Genomic DNA, 19,490 nt, shown 5'->3' with positions numbered 1-19,490 from the left:
TATACAACCACTATACAATATGTCTGGACATCCCATCCAGGTACACCCCTATACAACCACTATACAATATGTCTGGACATCCCATCCAGGTACACCCCTATACAACCACTATACAATATGTCTGGACATCCCATCCAGGTACATTCCTATACAACCACTATACAGTACGTCTGGACATCCCATCCAGGTATACCTCTATACAACCACTATACAATATGTCTGGACATCCCATCCAGGTACATTCCTATACAACCACTATACAATATGTCTGGACATCCCATCCAGGTATACCTCTATACAACCACTATACAATATGTCTGGACATCCCATCCAGGTACATTCCTATACAACCACTATACAATATTTCTGGACATCCCATCTAGGTATACCTCTATACAACCACTATACAATATGTCTGGACATCCCATCCAGGTACACCCCTATACAACCACTATACAATATGTCTGGACATCCCATCCAGGTACACCTCTATACAACCACTATACAATATGTCTGGACATCCCATCCAGGTACACCCCTATACAACCACTATACAATATGTCTGGACATCCCATCCAGGTACACCCCTATACAACCACTATACAATATGTCTGGACATCCCATCCAGGTACATTCCTATACAACCACTATACAGTACGTCTGGACATCCCATCCAGGTATACCTCTATACAACCACTATACAATATGTCTGGACATCCCATCCAGGTACACCCCTATACAACCACTATACAATATGTCTGGACATCCCATCCAGGTACATTCCTATACAACCACTATACAGTACGTCTGGACATCCCATCCAGGTATACCTCTATACAACCACTATACAATATGTCTGGACATCCCATCCAGGTACACCCCTATACAACCACTATACAATATGTCTGGACATCCCATCCAGGTACATTCCTATACAACCACTATACAGTACGTCTGGACATCCCATCCAGGTATACCTCTATACAACCACTATACAATATGTCTGGACATCCCATCCAGGTATACCTCTATACAACCACTATACAATATGTCTGGACATCCCATCCAGGTATACCTCTATACAACCACTATACAGTATGTCTGGACATCCCATCCAGGTATACCTCTATACAACCACTATACAATATGTCTGGACATCCCATCCAGGTATACCTCTATACAACCACTATACAATATGTCTGGACATCCCATCCAGGTACATCCCTATACAACCACTATACAGTACGTCTGGACATCCCATCCAGGTACACCTCTATACAACCACTATACAATACGTCTGGACATCCCATCTAGGTATACCCCTATACAACCACTATACAGTAACTTTTGACACGTATCACAGAGATCTCACAGCCATAAACATCTGTTACAGAATGGTCCTAGTGCCTGCTCACTCCCTACACAGCTCAGAGAGGAAGAGGACGGAGGTTCAGTTCTGGTCACCGAGTCTGCAGAGATATGTCGAGGTGATTATCTATTGTAATATCCTGGCTAATTAGAGTTATATGATGTAGTTTATCTGGGTAGTTATCTCCCCTTAACACCATCGTCTGTTTAATATAAGAAAATAGATTTGTATCCTGTAGTTTATTAGTGTAGAGTTATCTCCCCTTTACACACCATCAGTCTAATACAAGAAAGTAGATTTGTACGTGGAGTTTGTCAGTGTAGAGTTATCTCCCCTTTACACACCATCGTCTGTTTGATATAAGATATATATCAGTTGTTTGTTCTCACTGTTCTATACATAATTTCATGGCTGGTTTTGTGTTCCCACCGTTTTTTAGCTCACCTGGCCGAAGGGCAAGTGAGCTTATGCCATGGTGCGGCATCCGTCGTCCGTCAGTCCATCCGGCGTCAACTTTTTCATTTAAACTTCTCAATAACCAAGAGGCCCAGGAACTTCATAGTGGGCCTGTAGCATGCTGGGGTGAAGGGCTACCAAGTTTGTTCAAATAAATGACCTTGACCTTCATTCAAGGTCACAGGGGTCAAATACGCTATAATCTTCAAACGACTTCTTTTCAATAACCAAGAGGCCCAGGGACTTGATATTAGGCATGTAGCATGCTGGGGTGAAGGGCTACCAAGTTTGTTAAAATAAATGACCTTGACCTTCATTCAAGGTCACATGGGTCAAATACACTATAATCTTCAAACAACTTTACTTTCATTCAAGGTCACATGGGTCAAATAGGCTATAATTTTCAAACCACTTCTTTTCAATAACCAAGAGGCCCAGGGACTTGATATTGGGCCTGTAGCATGCTCGGTTGAAGGGCTACCAAGTTTGTCAGAATAAATGACCTTGACCTTCATTCAAGGTCACATGGGTCAAATAGGCTATAACCTTCAAATGACTTCTTCTCAATAACCAATAGGCCCAGGGACTTGATATTGGGCCTGTAGCACGCTTGGGTGAAGGGCTACCAAGTTTGTTCAAATAGATGACCTTGACCTTCATTCAAGGTCACATGGGTCAAATAGGTTAAAATCTTTAAAAGACTTCTTCTCAATAACCAAGAGGCCGAGGGACTTGATATTGGGCCTGTCTGTAGCATGCTTAGAGCCAAGAGCCAAGACCCGATCTTAGGCCAATAGTATGCTGGAATGAAGGACTAAAAAATATATTAGCATGAATAAACCTAGCTTACCCTGATATTTGAATAAAGTTGTTATCAGCATAGTATCTGTAGAAATGACCTCAATCAACTGCAGATTTGCTATAGAGCCAGGTGAGCGATACAGGCCCATTGGGCCTCTTGTTTACATAGTTACATAACTGGCTATGTGTTCCCACCATTCTATACATAGTAACAGGACTGGTTATGTGTTCCCATCGTCTATACATAGTAACATGACTGGTTATGTGTTCCCACCATTCTATACATAGTAACGTGACTGGTTATGTGTTCCCATCGTCTATACATAGTAACATGACTGGTTATGTGTTCCCATCGTCTATACATAGTAACATGACTGGTTATGTGTTCCCATCGTCTATACATAGTAACATGACTGGTTATGTGTTCCCATCGTCTATACATAGTAACATGACTGATTATGTGTTCCCATCGTCTATACATAGTAACATGACTGGCTATGTGTTCCCACCTTTCTATACATAGTAACATGACTGGTTATGTGTTCCCATCGTCTATACATAGTAACATGACTGGTTATGTGTTCCCACCTTTCTATACTTAGTAACATGACTGGTTATGTGTTCCCATCGTCTATACATGGTAACATGACTGGTTATGTGTTCCCATCGTCTATACATAGTAACATGACTGGTTATGTGTTCCGATCATTCTATACATAGTAACAGGACTGGTTATGTGTTCCCATCGTCTATACATAGTAACATGACTGGTTATGTGTTCCCATCGTCTATACATAGTATTATGACTGGTTATGTGTTCCCATCATTCTATACATAGTAACATGACTGGTTATGTGTTCCCATCGTCTATACATAGTAACATGACTGGTTATGTGTTCCCATCGTCTATACATAGTAACATGACTGGCTATGTGTTCCCACCATTTTATACATAGTAACATGACTGGTTATGTGTTCTCACCATTCTGTACATAGTAACATGACTGGTTATGTGTTCCCATCGTCTATACATAGTAACAGGACTGGTTATGTGTTCCCATCGTCTTTACATAGTAACATGACTGGTTATGTGTTCCCACCATTCTATACATAGTAACATGACTGGTTATGTGTTCCCATCGTCTATACATAGTAACATGACTGGTTATGTGTTCCCATCGTCTATACATAGTAACATGACTGGTTATGTGTTCCCATCGTCTATACATAGTAACATGACTGGTTATGTGTTCCCACCATTCTATACATAGTAACAGGACTGGTTATGTGTTCCCACCATTCTGTACATAGTAACATGACTGGTTATGTGTTCCCATTGTTCTATACATAGTAACATGACTGGTTATGTGTTCCCATCGTCTATACATAGTAACATGACTGGTTATGTGTTCCCATCGTCTATACATAGTAACATGACTGGTTATGTGTTCCCATCGTCAATACATAGTAACATGACTGGTTATGTGTTCCCATCGTCTATACATAGTAACATGACTGGTTATGTGTTCCCATCGTCTATACATAGTAACAGGACTGATTATGTGTTCCCACCATTCTATACATAGTAACATGACTGGTTATGTGTTCCCATCGTCTGTACATAGTAACATGACTGGTTATGTGTTCCCATCGTCTATACATAGTAAAATGACTGGTTATGTGTTCCCATCGTCTATACATAGTAACATGACTGGTTATGTGTTCCCATCGTCTATACATAGTAACATGACTGGCTATGTGTTCCCATCGTCTATACATAGTAACATGACTGGTTATATGTTCCCACCATTCTATACATAGGAACATGACTGGTTATGTGTTCCCACCGTTCTGTACATAGTGACATGACTGGTTATGTGTTCCCATCCTCTATACATAGTAACATGACTGGTTATGTGTTCCCACCATTCTATACATAGTAACATGACTGGTTATGTGTTCCCATCGTCTATACATAGTAACATGACTGGTAATGTGTTCACATCGTCTATACATAATAACATGACTGGTTATGTATTCCCACCATTCTGTACATAGTAACATGACTGGTTTTGTGTTCCCATCGTCTATACCTAGTAACATGACTGGTTATATGTTCCCACCATTCTATACATAGGAACATGACTGGTTATGTGTTCCCATCATTCTGTACATAGTAACATGACTGGTTATGTGTTCCCACCATTCTTTACATAGTAACATGACTGGTTATGTGTTCCCACCATTCTATACATAGTAACATGACTGGTTATGTGTTCCCATCGTCTATACATAGTAACATGACTGGTTATGTGTTCCCACCATTCTGTACATAGTAACATGACTGGTTATGTGTTCCCATCGTCTATACATAGTAACATGACTGGTTATATGTTCCCACCGTTCTGTACATAGTAACATGACTGGTTATGTGTTCCTACCGTTCTGTACATAGTAACATGACTGGTTATGTGTTCCCATCGTCTATACATAGTAACATGACTGGCTATATGTGTTCCCACCATTCTGTACATAGTAACATGACTGGTTATGTGTTCCTTTCATTCTATACATGGTAACATGACTGGTTATGTGTTCCCATCGTCTATACATGGTAACATGACTGGTTATGTGTTCCCATCGTCTATACATAGTAACATGACTGGTTATGTGTTCCCATCGTCTATACATAGTAACATGACTGGTTATGTGTTCCCATCGTCTATACATAGTAACATGATTTGTTATGTGTTCCCATCGTCTATACATAGTAACATGACTGGTTTTGTGTTCCCATCGTCTATACATAGTAACATGACTGGTTATGTGTTCCCATCGTCTATACATAGTAACATGACTGGTTATGTGTTCCCATCATTCTATACATAGTAACATGACTGGTTATGTCTTCCCATCGTCTATACATAGTAACATGACTGGTTATGTGTTCCCATCGTCTATATATACAATGTAGTAACATGATTTGTTAAGTGTTCCTACCGTTCTGTACATAGTAACATGATTTGTTAAGTGTTCCTACCGTTCTGTACATAGTAACATGACTGGTTATTTGTTCCTACCGTTCTGTACATAGTAACATGACTGGTTATGTGTTCCCACCGTTCTCTACATCGTAACATGACTGGTTATGTGTTCCCATCGTCTGTACATAGTAACATGACTGGTTATGTGTTCCTACCGTTCTGTACATAGTAACATGACTTGTTAAGTGTTCCTACTGTTCTGTACATAGTTACATGACTGGTTATGCGTTCCTTTCATTCTATACATAGTAACATGACTGGTTATGTGTTCCCATCGTCTATACATATTAACATGATTTGTTAAGTGTTCCTACCGTTCTGTACATAGTAACATGATTTGTTAAGTGTTCCAACCGTTCTGTACATAGTAACATGACTGGTTATGTGTTCCTACCGTTCTGTACATAGTAACATGACTGGTTATGTGTTTCCACCGTTCTCTACATCGTAACATGACTGGTTATGTGTTCCTACCGTTCTCTACATAGTAACATGACTGGTTATGTGTTCCTACCGTTCTGTACATAGTAACATGATTTGTTAAGTGTTCCAACCGTTCTCTACATCGTAACATGACTGGTTATGTGTTCCTACCGTTCTCTACATAGTAACATGACTGGTTATGTGTTCCTACCGTTCTGTACATAGTAACATGACTGGTTATGTGTTCCCACCGTTCTCTACATCGTAACATGACTGGTTATGTGTTCCCATCGTCTGTACATCGTAACATGACTGGTTATGTGTTCCTACCGTTCTGTACATAGTAACATGACTTGTTAAGTGTTCCTACCGTTCTGTACATAGTTAAATGACTGGTTATGTTACAGGTAGGGTCTTTATCATGCTATGGAGATTACCTCAGCAGACGACTCATGTTCCGACAGAGTGGAAATCTAAAAAAGCATCATGTGTCCAAGTCAAGACCTATTTACACAGTAAGTATGAGATACTGTTTGTTTACAGTCCCTTATTGTACAGTGAGATGTGTGTCTGTGTACTGTCCCTTATTGTACAGTGAGATGTGTGTCTGTTTACAGTCCCTTATTGTACAGTGAGATGTGTGTCTGTGTACTGTCCCTTATTGTACAGTGAGATGTGTGTCTGTTTACAGTCCCTTATTGTACAGTGAGATGTGTGTCTGTTTACAGTCCCTTATTGTACAGTGAGATGTGTGTCTGTTTACAGTCCCTTATTGTACAGTGAGATGTGTGTCTGTTTACAGTCCCTTATTGTACAGTGAGATGTGTGTCTGTTTACAGTCCCTTATTGTACAGTGAGATGTGTGTCTGTTTACAGTCCCTTATTGTACAGTGAGATGTGTGTCTGTTTACAGTCCCTTATTGTACAGTGAGATGTGTGTCCGTTTACAGTCCCATATTGTACAGTGAGATGTGTGTCTGTTTACTGTCCCTTATTGTACAGTGAGATGTGTGTCTGTTTACAGTCCCTTATTGTACAGTGAGATGTGTGTCTGTTTACAGTCCCTTATTGTACTGTGAGATGTGTGTCTGTTTACAGTCCGTTATTGTACCGTGAGATGTGTGTTTGTTTACAATCCCTTATTGTACAGTGAGATGTGTGTCTGTTTACAGTCCCATATTGTACAGTGAGATGTGTGTCTGTTTACAGTCCGTTATTGTACAGTGAGATGTGTGTCTGTTTACAGTCCCTTATTGTACAGTGAGATGTGTCTGTTTACAGTCCCTTATTGTACAGTGAGATGTGTGTCTGTTTACAGTCCCTTATTGTACAGTGAGATGTGTGTCTGTTTACAGTCCCTTATTGTACAGTGAGATGTGTCTGTTTACAGTCCCTTATTGTATGGTGAGATGTGTGTCTGTTTACAGTCCCTTATTGTACAGTGAGATGTGTCTGTTTACAGTCCCTTATTGTACAGTGAGATGTGTCTGTTTACAGTCCCTTATTGTACAGTGAGATGTGTGTCTGTTTACAGTCCCTTATTGTACAGTGAGATGTGTGTCTGTTTACAGTCCCTTATTGTACAGTGAGATGTGTGTCTGTTTACAGTCCCTTATTGTACAGTGAGATGTGTGTCTGTTTACAGTCCCTTATTGTACAGTGAGATGTGTCTGTTTACAGTCCCTTATTGTACAGTGAGATGTGTGTCTGTTTACAGTCCCTTATTGTACAGTGAGATGTGTGTCTGTTTACAGTCCCTTATTGTACAGTGAGATGTGTGTCTGTTTACAGTCCCTTATTGTACAGTGAGATGTGTGTCTGTTTACAGTCCCTTATTGTACAGTGAGATGTGTGTCTGTTTACAGTCCCTTATTGTACAGTGAGATGTGTGTCTGTTTACAGTCCCTTATTGTACAGTGAGATGTGTGTCTGTTTACAGTCCCTTATTGTACCGTGAGATGTGTGTCTGTTTACAGTCCCTTATTGTACCGTGAGATGTGTGTCTGTTTACAGTCCCTTATTGTACAGTGAGATGTGTGTCTGTTTACAATCCCTTATTGTACAGTGAGATGTGTGTCTGTTTACAGTCCCTTATTGTATGGTGAGATGTGTCTGTTTACAGTCCCTTATTGTATGGTGAGATGTGTGTCTGTTTACAGTCCCTTATTGTACAGTGAGATGTGTCTGTTTACAGTCCCTTATTGTATGGTGAGATGTGTGTCTGTTTACAGTCCCTTATTGTACAGTGAGATGTGTGTCTGTTTACAGTCCCTTATTGTACAGTGAGATGTGTCTGTTTACAGTCCCTTATTGTATGGTGAGATGTGTGTCTGTTTACAGTCCCTTATTGTACAGTGAGATGTGTGTCTGTTTACAGTCCCTTATTGTACCGTGAGATGTGTCTGTTTACAGTCCCTTATTGTACAGTGAGATGTGTGTCTGTTTACAGTCCCTTATTGTACAGTGAGATGTGTGTCTGTTTACAGTCCCTTATTGTACAGTGAGATGTGTGTCTGTTTACAGTCCCTTATTGTACAGTGAGATGTGTCTGTTTACAGTCCCTTATTGTACAGTGAGATGTGTGTCTGTTTACAGTCCCTTATTGTACAGTGAGATGTGTGTCTGTTTACAATCCCTTATTGTACAGTGAGATGTGTGTCTGTTTACAGTCCCTTATTGTACAGTGAGATGTGTCTGTTTACAGTCCCTTATTGTACAGTGAGATGTGTGTCTGTTTACAGTCCCTTATTGTACAGTGAGATGTGTGTCTGTTTACAGTCCCTTATTGTACAGTGAGATGTGTCTGTTTACAGTCCCTTATTGTATGGTGAGATGTGTGTCTGTTTACAGTCCCTTATTGTACAGTGAGATGTGTCTGTTTACAGTCCCTTATTGTACAGTGAGATGTGTCTGTTTACAGTCCCTTATTGTACAGTGAGATGTGTGTCTGTTTACAGTCCCTTATTGTACAGTGAGATGTGTGTCTGTTTACAGTCCCTTATTGTACAGTGAGATGTGTGTCTGTTTACAGTCCCTTATTGTACAGTGAGATGTGTGTCTGTTTACAGTCCCTTATTGTACAGTGAGATGTGTCTGTTTACAGTCCCTTATTGTACAGTGAGATGTGTGTCTGTTTACAGTCCCTTATTGTACAGTGAGATGTGTGTCTGTTTACAGTCCCTTATTGTACCGTGAGATGTGTGTCTGTTTACAGTCCCTTATTGTACAGTGAGATGTGTGTCTGTTTACAATCCCTTATTGTACAGTGAGATGTGTGTCTGTTTACAGTCCCTTATTGTATGGTGAGATGTGTCTGTTTACAGTCCCTTATTGTATGGTGAGATGTGTGTCTGTTTACAGTCCCTTATTGTACAGTGAGATGTGTCTGTTTACAGTCCCTTATTGTATGGTGAGATGTGTGTCTGTTTACAGTCCCTTATTGTACAGTGAGATGTGTGTCTGTTTACAGTCCCTTATTGTACAGTGAGATGTGTCTGTTTACAGTCCCTTATTGTATGGTGAGATGTGTGTCTGTTTACAGTCCCTTATTGTACAGTGAGATGTGTGTCTGTTTACAGTCCCTTATTGTACCGTGAGATGTGTCTGTTTACAGTCCCTTATTGTACAGTGAGATGTGTGTCTGTTTACAGTCCCTTATTGTACAGTGAGATGTGTGTCTGTTTACAGTCCCTTATTGTACCGTGAGATGTGTGTCTGTTTACAGTCCCTTATTGTACAGTGAGATGTGTGTCTGTTTACAGTCCCTTATTGTACAGTGAGATGTGTGTCTGTTTACAGTCCCTTATTGTACAGTGAGATGTGTCTGTTTACAGTCCCTTATTGTATGGTGAGATGTGTGTCTGTTTACAGTCCCTTATTGTACAGTGAGATGTGTGTCTGTTTACAGTCCCTTATTGTACAGTGAGATGTGTGTCTGTTTACAGTCCCTTATTGTACAGTGAGATGTGTGTCTGTTTACAGTCCCTTATTGTACAGTGAGATGTGTGTCTGTTTACAGTCCCTGATTGTTCGACCTTCTATTGAGCATACCTCAACTTACATATTTCCGCTTTCTGTTGTAGATACACGGGAGATGGGCCAACATCACTAGACTGGTAGCTCTACATCTGGAGTACAGGTAAGAAAGTGTTATAGTCTTATACACAACACAGGTAAGGTAGTGGTACAGGACTTTACACAGGTAAGGTAGTGGTACAGTCCTATACACCGGTAAGGTAGTGGTACAGACCTATACACAGGTAAGGTAGTGGTACAGACCTATACACAGGTAAGGTAGTGGTACAGACCTATACACAGGTAAGGTAGTGGTACAGTCCTATACACAGGTAAGGTAGTGGTACAGACCTATACACAGGTAAGTTAGTGGTACATAACTATATACAGGTAAGGTAGTGGTACAGTCCTATACACAGGTAAGGTAGTGGTGGAGGTGAATGAATATGGCGACGGTACTGGTTACACCTGGCCAGAGAAGCTCCTGACCTTCAGCGGCCTCATGCCTGAAATAAGACTATGTTTTTGCTGAAAATTGGCACAGTGATGGGTAAAAGTTGTGTGGTCCAAATGATGTATTAATACCTGTTGTTAAATACCGTTTTTCCAGACTTTCAAGAAGTTTTGTTAATACAATAGACTACGCGCACGTGAGCTCTATCTGGCTATTTATAGCCACCATACCTGTGTGTCTCATTTCCAATGTTTGGATACCTCACCTGTACGACCGACCTGTCGTCACGCACTATTTGACTCCTATGTTCACCTTTATCATTCAATGTATAAGGTTGGTACCGATGGCTGCTTGTGACATCGTCTAACAGGTGTTTTGGATATGCATACTTAAAATTATTGAAATATTGACGTTTGATGTATATTTGAAAACAAAGGACTGTAACCTGTGTGTATATAAATAGCCACAGGTACCGAGTTTACCTGTATACCTGCCCATTGTATGTTGACACGCCTCATTGCGTATCTTCTATCTTCTCTATTGTATGTCTGTCCCAGTAGAAGTCGACGCGACCACGTCAGTTTCATCGGTATTAGGTCACGTGAGGAAGGTCTTTTTTGATGATACCTATATTGACAATATGTCTTCATCCGATCAAATTTGTGTATTCATGAAGAAGATAGACGCTAGATTGAATGCTATCGAAACGCAGGTCAAAAAGATAGATGACATTCGATTGAAAGCTATTGAAGTCCAGGTGAAAAAAATAGATGATATTCAATCGGCGCTAAATTCGCTCTCCGTTAGAGTTCAAAAGGTCGAGGTTAAGGTCAATGATGTTACTGAGGTTACACAGGAATTAAAAGACAGTACTAAATTTATCAGTGACATGTATGATGACATAAAAGTAGCTGTAGACAAAAACAAGGATGGCATTGTCAAGGTCGATGCTAAGTGTAAGGACTGTGTAGTTAAAGTCGACGGTGTTTCAAAGGATTTGAATGCACAGGCAGACGAACTTAGGGAAGCTGTCACTGACCTACAATGTAGATCTATGAAATGTAACCTGGTGTTTTCTGGTCTGAAGGAATCTAGTGGGGAGCATACTGAATTATTGGTACGACAATTTATACAGAACGAGCTGTGGATCGACGATGTTCTGGAATTCGGCAACGTTCATCGGTTCGGTAGGCAACATGGTAACAAACCTCGACCTATTGTAGCGCGTTTCCTATACCAACATCAACATGACATGGTATTGAGTAAGGCGTTTCGGTTAAAGGGCAAGCCTTATGGTATTAATGAACAATTCCCCAAAGTCGTCGAGGAGGTACGTAAAACATTATATCCCATCGCAAAGGAATTGCGACAGCGCAGACATAGTGTGAAGTTCGTCAGGGACAAAATGTTTGTCGATGGCAAACTCTATGACGGCAGTGTTACTGCAGGAGTGCAGGACCATGATAGCACATCTTTTCGATCTTCTGCAACTAGGGATCGCGCATCATACAGCAGGAGAAGACAACGTGAGCCTTCTACGCCTGATGGGAGAGTGTCCTCCAGGCAGCCGCCATCTCAACGCGCCAAATATGACAACGTCACAAGATCGCGTGGGAGAAGTGTAGATGAGGATGAGACGTTAGAAAAGGTCGTCACCAGATAGGATATACAGGAGAACATATCCACTGTTAAGATATGCTCCTGGAATATACACAGAGATTTTTGCAATAAAATCGTAAACAATGATTTTTTGGGAAATTTTGAAGGATGTGATATAGTTTTCCTTAGTGAGTGTTGGGTAAAGGATGATTTCTCAGTAAATGGGTTTGAATTTTTCCCGCCGTTCAAGAGAAGTAGATGTAAGGGAGGGGATATGATTTGCTTATTCAAACCTTGGATTAAAGAGTACATTTCACTAGTTTCTGTTGAAGCTGATAGTGTCGTGTGGATTAAATTGGATGGTATATTATTGGGTAATAACATTGACACATACATATGTTTTGTGTATATTCCGCCAGAAAGAGCGACCTTTTACGATTATTATGACGTTGATATTTTTGAAATATTGGAATCAGACATTGCAAAGTTTACTGGGTTAGGTAACGTTTATGTTACAGGGGATTTTAACAGTAGAACTGGTAGGGATAAAGATTTTATTTCCTTTGATGTATTGCCGAATTCTATACATAACATTTTAGAGAGCTTTATATCATATGACGATGGAAATTACAGTCTTATTCGTAATTCTGAAGATGCAGTTGTCAATCAATTTGGGCGTCGCTTACTAGAGATGTGCAGATCAACTGATTTTAGAATCATGAATGGTCGAACACCGGGTGACAGCAAGGGTAAAATAACATTTTATAACGCTTTAGGTACAAGCACCATAGATTATTTACTGTCTCATAGCGATCATATGGATGATGTGAGGGATTTTAAAGTTGGAAACTTCAGTGACTTTTCTGATCATGCCCCGTTGTTTTTCAACTTGTCGGCATCATTAAGTAATACTTGTAATTGTTGTGGCACTAGTGAGCGGTGTAAAGTCAGTTCAGTATTATGGACAGAAGAGGCAAAATATAAATCTGCTGGAAAAATTGATGAGAATAAATCTTTAATAACTGCCTCATTAGATGAATTAGAGAATTCTGCAGAAAGTATTGATTTATGCTTAGAATTGTTGACGAACAATATACATTCTGTTTTTGATGAATTTTGTGTCAATGAGAAATTTGTGTGTAAATGTGATTGTTCATGCCACCAGATGACTAAACGTAAGTTTCAAGAGCCAAATAAGCCGTGGTTTGATAGGAAATGCAAAAGATTATATAATGAGTATAAAAAATCATTGCATTCGTTTAATAACTGTAGATCCCCTGGCAACAGAGAAATATTAGTTCGTCAAAAGAAAACGTATAAGGTTTACGAATCAAAGGTAAAACGTAATTATCTCCAAATGGAAGGAGATATGTTAAACATATTAAAGACAAATGACCCCAAATCGTTTTATAAGCATTTTTCAAAAAGGAAGAGTCAAAATGTAGGTAATTTATGCCTGGACCAGTTTTATGATTATTTTAAAGGTATCGCTAATAATACAGTTGAGGGTTCTGAAGTAAATTTGGATCAAATAAGAGATTATCAGTGTATATATCCTGAACTTGACAATGCTTTTAGCCTTGAAGAATTATTAGCTGCAATTAAGGGGTTGTCTAGAGGTAAGTCTCCGGGGCTAGACGGGATCCTTAATGAATATCTCATTGAGTACAGTGATGTTTTTGCACCAGTTTTATTGAAACTATTTAATACGATTTTACACGTTGGTTATTTTCCTAAAGCTTGGTCTGAAGGAGTTATCATCCCTTTGCACAAGAAAGGAGATAAAAATGACGTTAATAATTATAGGGGCATCACTTTGATTAGTCATATAGCTAAACTATTTACATCACTTTTGAATAAGCGTCTGTTAGAGTGGAGTAAGAGTGAGGGCGTCATATCTGATGCTCAATTCGGGTTTAAGCCAGGAAGTGGTACCAGAGACGCCATTTTTGTCCTTAATAGTTTAATAACTAAAACATTACAGAACAATAAAAGATTGTATTGTGTATTCGTTGATTACAAAAAAGCGTTTGATAGTATATCACATGGTAATTTATGGCTAAAGCTTTGGAAATCTGGGGTGAGAGGACGTTTGTTAAATGTTATTAAATCTGTATATAATAGTATAAAATCTTGTGTAAAATTACATGGCGAGATATCTCCTATGTATGACCTAGAGGTGGGTTTATTACAAGGAGAATCTTTGTCGCCGATAATGTTTTCCCTGTTTGTAAACGATATGGAATCAGAACTTATTGAATCTAATTGTCAAAGTTATCAAATACAGATGCTTAACCTTTTCTTGATCATGTACGCAGACGATACTATTTTGTTCTCTGAGGATATTGATGACCTTCAAAATATGCTTGACTTCTTGAAACGATATTCTGATCGATGGAATTTGTCCGTCAATGTAGATAAAACAAAGATTGTGGTATTTAGAAAAAATAAGCGTTTGTTTCCGAATGAACAATGGATATATGATGGTAAAGTTATTGAGATAGTAGACCAGTTTTGTTATTTGGGTTTAGTTTTTAATTACAATGGTAAGTTTACAATAGCACAAAATAATATTGCTATACAAGGCAGAAAATCATATTATCTTCTTAATCGTAAAATGAAAAAGTTTATATTAAATGAAAATACAAAACTGTCATTGTTTGATACATACGTATCATGTATTCTGAATTACGCTTGTGAAGTGTGGGGCTATAACACTGCGCCACAGGTTGAAAAACTACACTTGATGGTTTTAAAGTCGATTTTGGGCGTTAAAAGATCTGTTAACAATTCTATGGTGTATTTTGAACTAGGACGTTTTCCTTTTTATATAACGAGAAAGATGTTTATTGTTAAATATTGGCTACAACTATTGAATACTGAAAACTGTATATTGAGGGCTTGCTATAATGAGTTATTCGAACTTAACATTAAAAAGCCTAATAGCAAAGCAAATTGGGTTCATCATTTGAAAAATGACTTATGTTCACTTGGTTTTGGCGATGTATGGTATGCACAGAACGTACCAAATAAAAACATATTTTTGTTATTGTATAAACAACGGTTACAAGATATTTTTATCCAAGAAACGAGAGCTAGTTTAGAAAGCTCTTCTAAGTGCACCATATATAAACATATCGTTGATACGTTTATCATACAGGACTATCTCAGTAAACCATTAACTTTCAAAATAAAACGAATAATATCCAAATACAGATTAAATGCTCATTCGTTGAATATTGAAATTGGTAGGTACAGTGGTATCCCTAGACACCAAAGGCTGTGTACTTTGTGTGATAATCATGAAGTTGAGGATGAAGTCCATTTTATTTTGTTATGTCCAAAGTATTTGGATTTAAGGGTGAAGTATTTAAAACCATATTTTTATCGCCGTCCATCTGTTTTCAAAATGACTGAATTGTTCTGTAGTACCAATGTAAAAACTTTAAGAAGTTTTGGAAAATATTTAATTCAGGCGACGGCCAAAAGGAAGTCACTGTTACTTAGTTAATAAGTGTTTATATGTTTGATTAATAGTAAATTAATTAGTAATTGCACAATAGTTTTTTCTTTATCATAACCTCCTAGAGAAAATATGTCTAGGAATATAATTTCAAGTATGTGATTGTCTTTTTATGTCTTAAAAATTCGTGTAGTTGAAAATTGCAATTGTAATATTGTAATTGTATGATATACACTTTTTGTGATGGCAAAAAAAAAAAAAATATATATATATATTAACACATGCTTTATTGAAATGTATAATACTTGGTGTTACATTGGCTGTGTTCTCCGCCGTCTTGCGCAAATGTAAATTGTTGTCATGTGTATGTATATTGTGATCTTATATGCTATTTGCATACGGAATAAAATAATTGTATTGGTACAGTACTATACACAGGTAAGGTAGTGGTACAGACCTATACACAGGTAAGTTAGTGGTGCAGTACTATACACAGGTAAGGTAGTGGTACAGACCTAAACACAGGTAAGGTAGTGGTACAGTACTATACACAGGTAAGGTAGTGGTACAGACCTATACACAGGTAAGGTAGTGGTACAGTACTATGCACTGGTAAGGTAGTGGTACACAGGTAAGATAGTGGTACAGACCTATACATAGGTAAGGTAGTGGTACAGTCCTATACACTGGTAAGGTAGTGGTACACAGGTAAGGTAGTGGTACAGACCTATACACAGGTAAGGTAGTGGTACAGTACTATACACAGGTAAGGTAGTGGTACAGTACTATACACAGGTAAGGTAGTGGTACAGTACTATACACAGGTAAGGTAGTGGTACACAGGTAAGGTAGTGGTTCAGTACTATACACTGGTAAGGTAGTGGTACAGACCTATACACAGGTAAGGTAGTGGTACAGTACTATACACTGGTAAGGTAGTACGGGACTTTACACAAGTAAGGATGCATGTGTATAGTTGACCAGAACTTTTTAGTTTTCATAGTCATTTAAAGAGTGTTATTTAAAGTAAAATTCAAAATATTGAAAGTATTTCTTTATTGTCATAGTTGTCAACTCCTTGGTGATGGTTGACCCCAGCTGACATGAGAAAAAATGGTGTGTCATATCACTTCTCTGTACAGCCAGGAAGTGATATGACAGCTTAACTGTACAGACAGGAAGTGATATAACAGTTTAACTGTACAGCCTGGAAGTGATATGACAGCCTAACTGTACAGCCAGGGAGTGATATGACAGCTTAACTGTACAGCCTGGAAGTGATATGACAACTTAATGTATGGACAGGAAGTGATATGACAACTTAACTGTACAGCCAGAAAGTGATATGACAGCTTAACTGTACAGCCAGGAAGTGATATGACAACTTAACTGTACAGCCTGGAAGTGATATGACAACTTAACTGTACAGCCTGGAAGTGATATGACAACTTAACTGTACAGACAGGAAATGATATGACAGCTGAACTTTACAGCCAGGAAGTGATATGACAGCTTAACTGTACAGCCTGGAAGTGATATGACAACTTAACTGTACAGCCTGGAAGTGATATGACAACTTAACTGTACAGCCTGGAAGTGATATGACAACTTAACTGTACAGCCTGGAAGTGATATGACAACTTAATGTATGGACAGGAAGTGATATGACAACTTAACTGTACAGCCAGAAAGTGATATGACAGCTTAACTGTACAGCCAGGAAGTGATATGACAACTTAACTGTACAGCCTGGAAGTGATATGACAACTTAATGTATGGACAGGAAGTGATATGACAACTTAACTGTACAGCCAGAAAGTGATATGACAGCTTAACTGTACAGCCAGGAAGTGATATGACAACTTAACTGTACAGCCTGGAAGTGATATGACAACTTAACTGTACAGCCTGGAAGTGATATGACAACTTAACTGTACAGACAGGAAATGATATGACAGCTTAACTGTACAGACAGGAAGTGATATGACAGCTGCACTGTACAGCCAAGAAGTGATATGACATTTTAACTGTTCATCCAGGAAGTGACATGACAACTTAACTGTACAGCCAGGAAGTGATGTGACAACTTAACTGTATAACCAGGAAGTGAAAGAGCTTATCTGTATTGACTGGAAGTTAGAGGACAACTTACTTCTGCTGAGATGAAGTTTAAAGGACACCTTATATAGACATGAATTTATAGGATAGCACACCTATACAGCAGGAAGGTCTCTTTGTGAACAGGAAGTGATGAGACAACTTACCTGTGGGACAGGAAGTGATTAGACAACATACCTGTGGGGACAGGAAGTTATTAGACAACTAACCTGTGGGGACAGGAAGTTATTAGACAACTAACATGTGTGGACAGGAAGTGATGAGACAACTTACCTGTGGGGACAGGAAGTTATTAGACAACTAACCTGTGGGACAGGAAGTGATGTGACAAATTACATTTGAGGACTATATCGTTGTTGACGTGAATTTGTGATGATCGTGGTACTGAATACATGGGAGGATTGAAAGTCGCGCGTATTTATGAGGTTTATGAAATTACATTTGTCTATAGAGTTCAATTGATGACATTTATTTTTGATAAAAGAAATAAAACATGGATGATTACCTATTCTTAGTGTGTTGGAGAATCAGGCACAGACTGTCTTCGTACAATTTTCATTGACTACTCAACCAGACAAGAGAGGAATATCAGCTCTCCATTGACTTCATCTCTAAACACGGTTTCTTTCCATGGAAATTGAATACAGTTCTTGATACAGACATTCTCTATGACCTGCCTTTGAAATAGGAATTCCAGAAAAGGTCTGTTGCCTTCCCCTAATCACCTTAAATTAAATACTTTCTTCCACACGGTAGCATACACTTATCCAAGACAATTAAGAAATTCAGTTATCCTCCACACCGGTCACTGATATAGTAATACTCCAATACTGGTTCTACACCAATCCTCAAACAAATTCAGTAACCCTCCACACCGGCCGTTTACATAGAAACCCCCTAAACTAGTTCTACATTCATCCCCTAATGAACTAATTAAACAAGCTTCCATAAAGACCTTTGCCTCTCACCACCATGAAACCAATCCGTAGAAATACCTCGATGTCCAATATCGAAATGTAAACACAGACCAATACTGTCACGGCCGGTGGTTCTACAGCAGTATGTTGATCATCTCCAAACAAATCTCTAGATACTGGCACTGTGTCTTTCGTAATTAAAGGTGACAAACACGGCCGTCTTCTTCAAATCTTTGGATACCGACACTGCTCTGTACTTAAGCACTGACAAAACCAAACATCTAGAATCTCGGGAAAATTCTCCATTCTTTAATATGTTGTTTTTTTCTGAACTTGTCACTACGGTCGAATCCTTAAGACATGATGGCCATATTGTGTTATCAATATTAGTTAAATTTTTAGATGGGTTTCCTTACATCATATGACTGACGACTCGTTATAGGTATACCAGGAAGCCTTTCAATGATCCTTTGTAGATTAATATATCCATATAACGCTTTAGGGAAGCGTGTGGGTTGTACCTTAAACATTGATGGCGATCTAAAACAAACCCGTCGTCAACCCAAATGTATCGAGGCAATGTGTTGTACACTGACAAATGATGCCGATTTAAAACATATACCCAGTCTTCAACCCAAATATCTCCAACTGTTGTTTAGTTCCCCGCAAAATGATACCGATCTCTAGCAAACCCTCAGTCTTCAATCAAAATATCTCCATCCGCTGTGGTGTACCTCGAAAAATGATGGCAATCTAGAACAAATCCCAGTCTTCAACCCAAAATGTTTCCAAATACTGTGTTATGTGTTCCGTAAGAATTCGACATATGTCG

The 19,490-nt window shown here is 38.8% G+C and overlaps 1 protein-coding gene across 1 annotated transcript in view; it reads left to right on the top strand.

The window, feature by feature from the left end:
• The window catches only part of LOC117344672 (serine--tRNA ligase-like), a 34,063-nt gene extending 15,818 nt beyond the window's left edge, over window positions 1–18,245 (top strand). The window contains exons 14-17 of the mRNA XM_033907502.1: window positions 1,394–1,487; window positions 6,501–6,608; window positions 10,176–10,231; window positions 16,691–18,245. Of these exons, the coding sequence (XP_033763393.1) occupies window positions 1,394–1,487; window positions 6,501–6,608; window positions 10,176–10,231; window positions 16,691–16,715 (283 nt within the window). The 3' untranslated portion in view covers window positions 16,716–18,245. The remainder of the gene's footprint in view (window positions 1–1,393; window positions 1,488–6,500; window positions 6,609–10,175; window positions 10,232–16,690) is intronic.
• The last annotated feature ends 1,245 nt before the right edge of the window (window positions 18,246–19,490 follow it).

The sequence above is a fragment of the Pecten maximus genome, chromosome 2 (genome assembly GCF_902652985.1).
Source record: "Pecten maximus chromosome 2, xPecMax1.1, whole genome shotgun sequence".
Lineage (NCBI taxonomy): Eukaryota > Metazoa > Mollusca > Bivalvia > Pectinida > Pectinidae > Pecten > Pecten maximus.
Note: the sequence above shows the minus strand (reverse complement) of the source record. Positions and strands in the feature narration are given on the sequence as shown.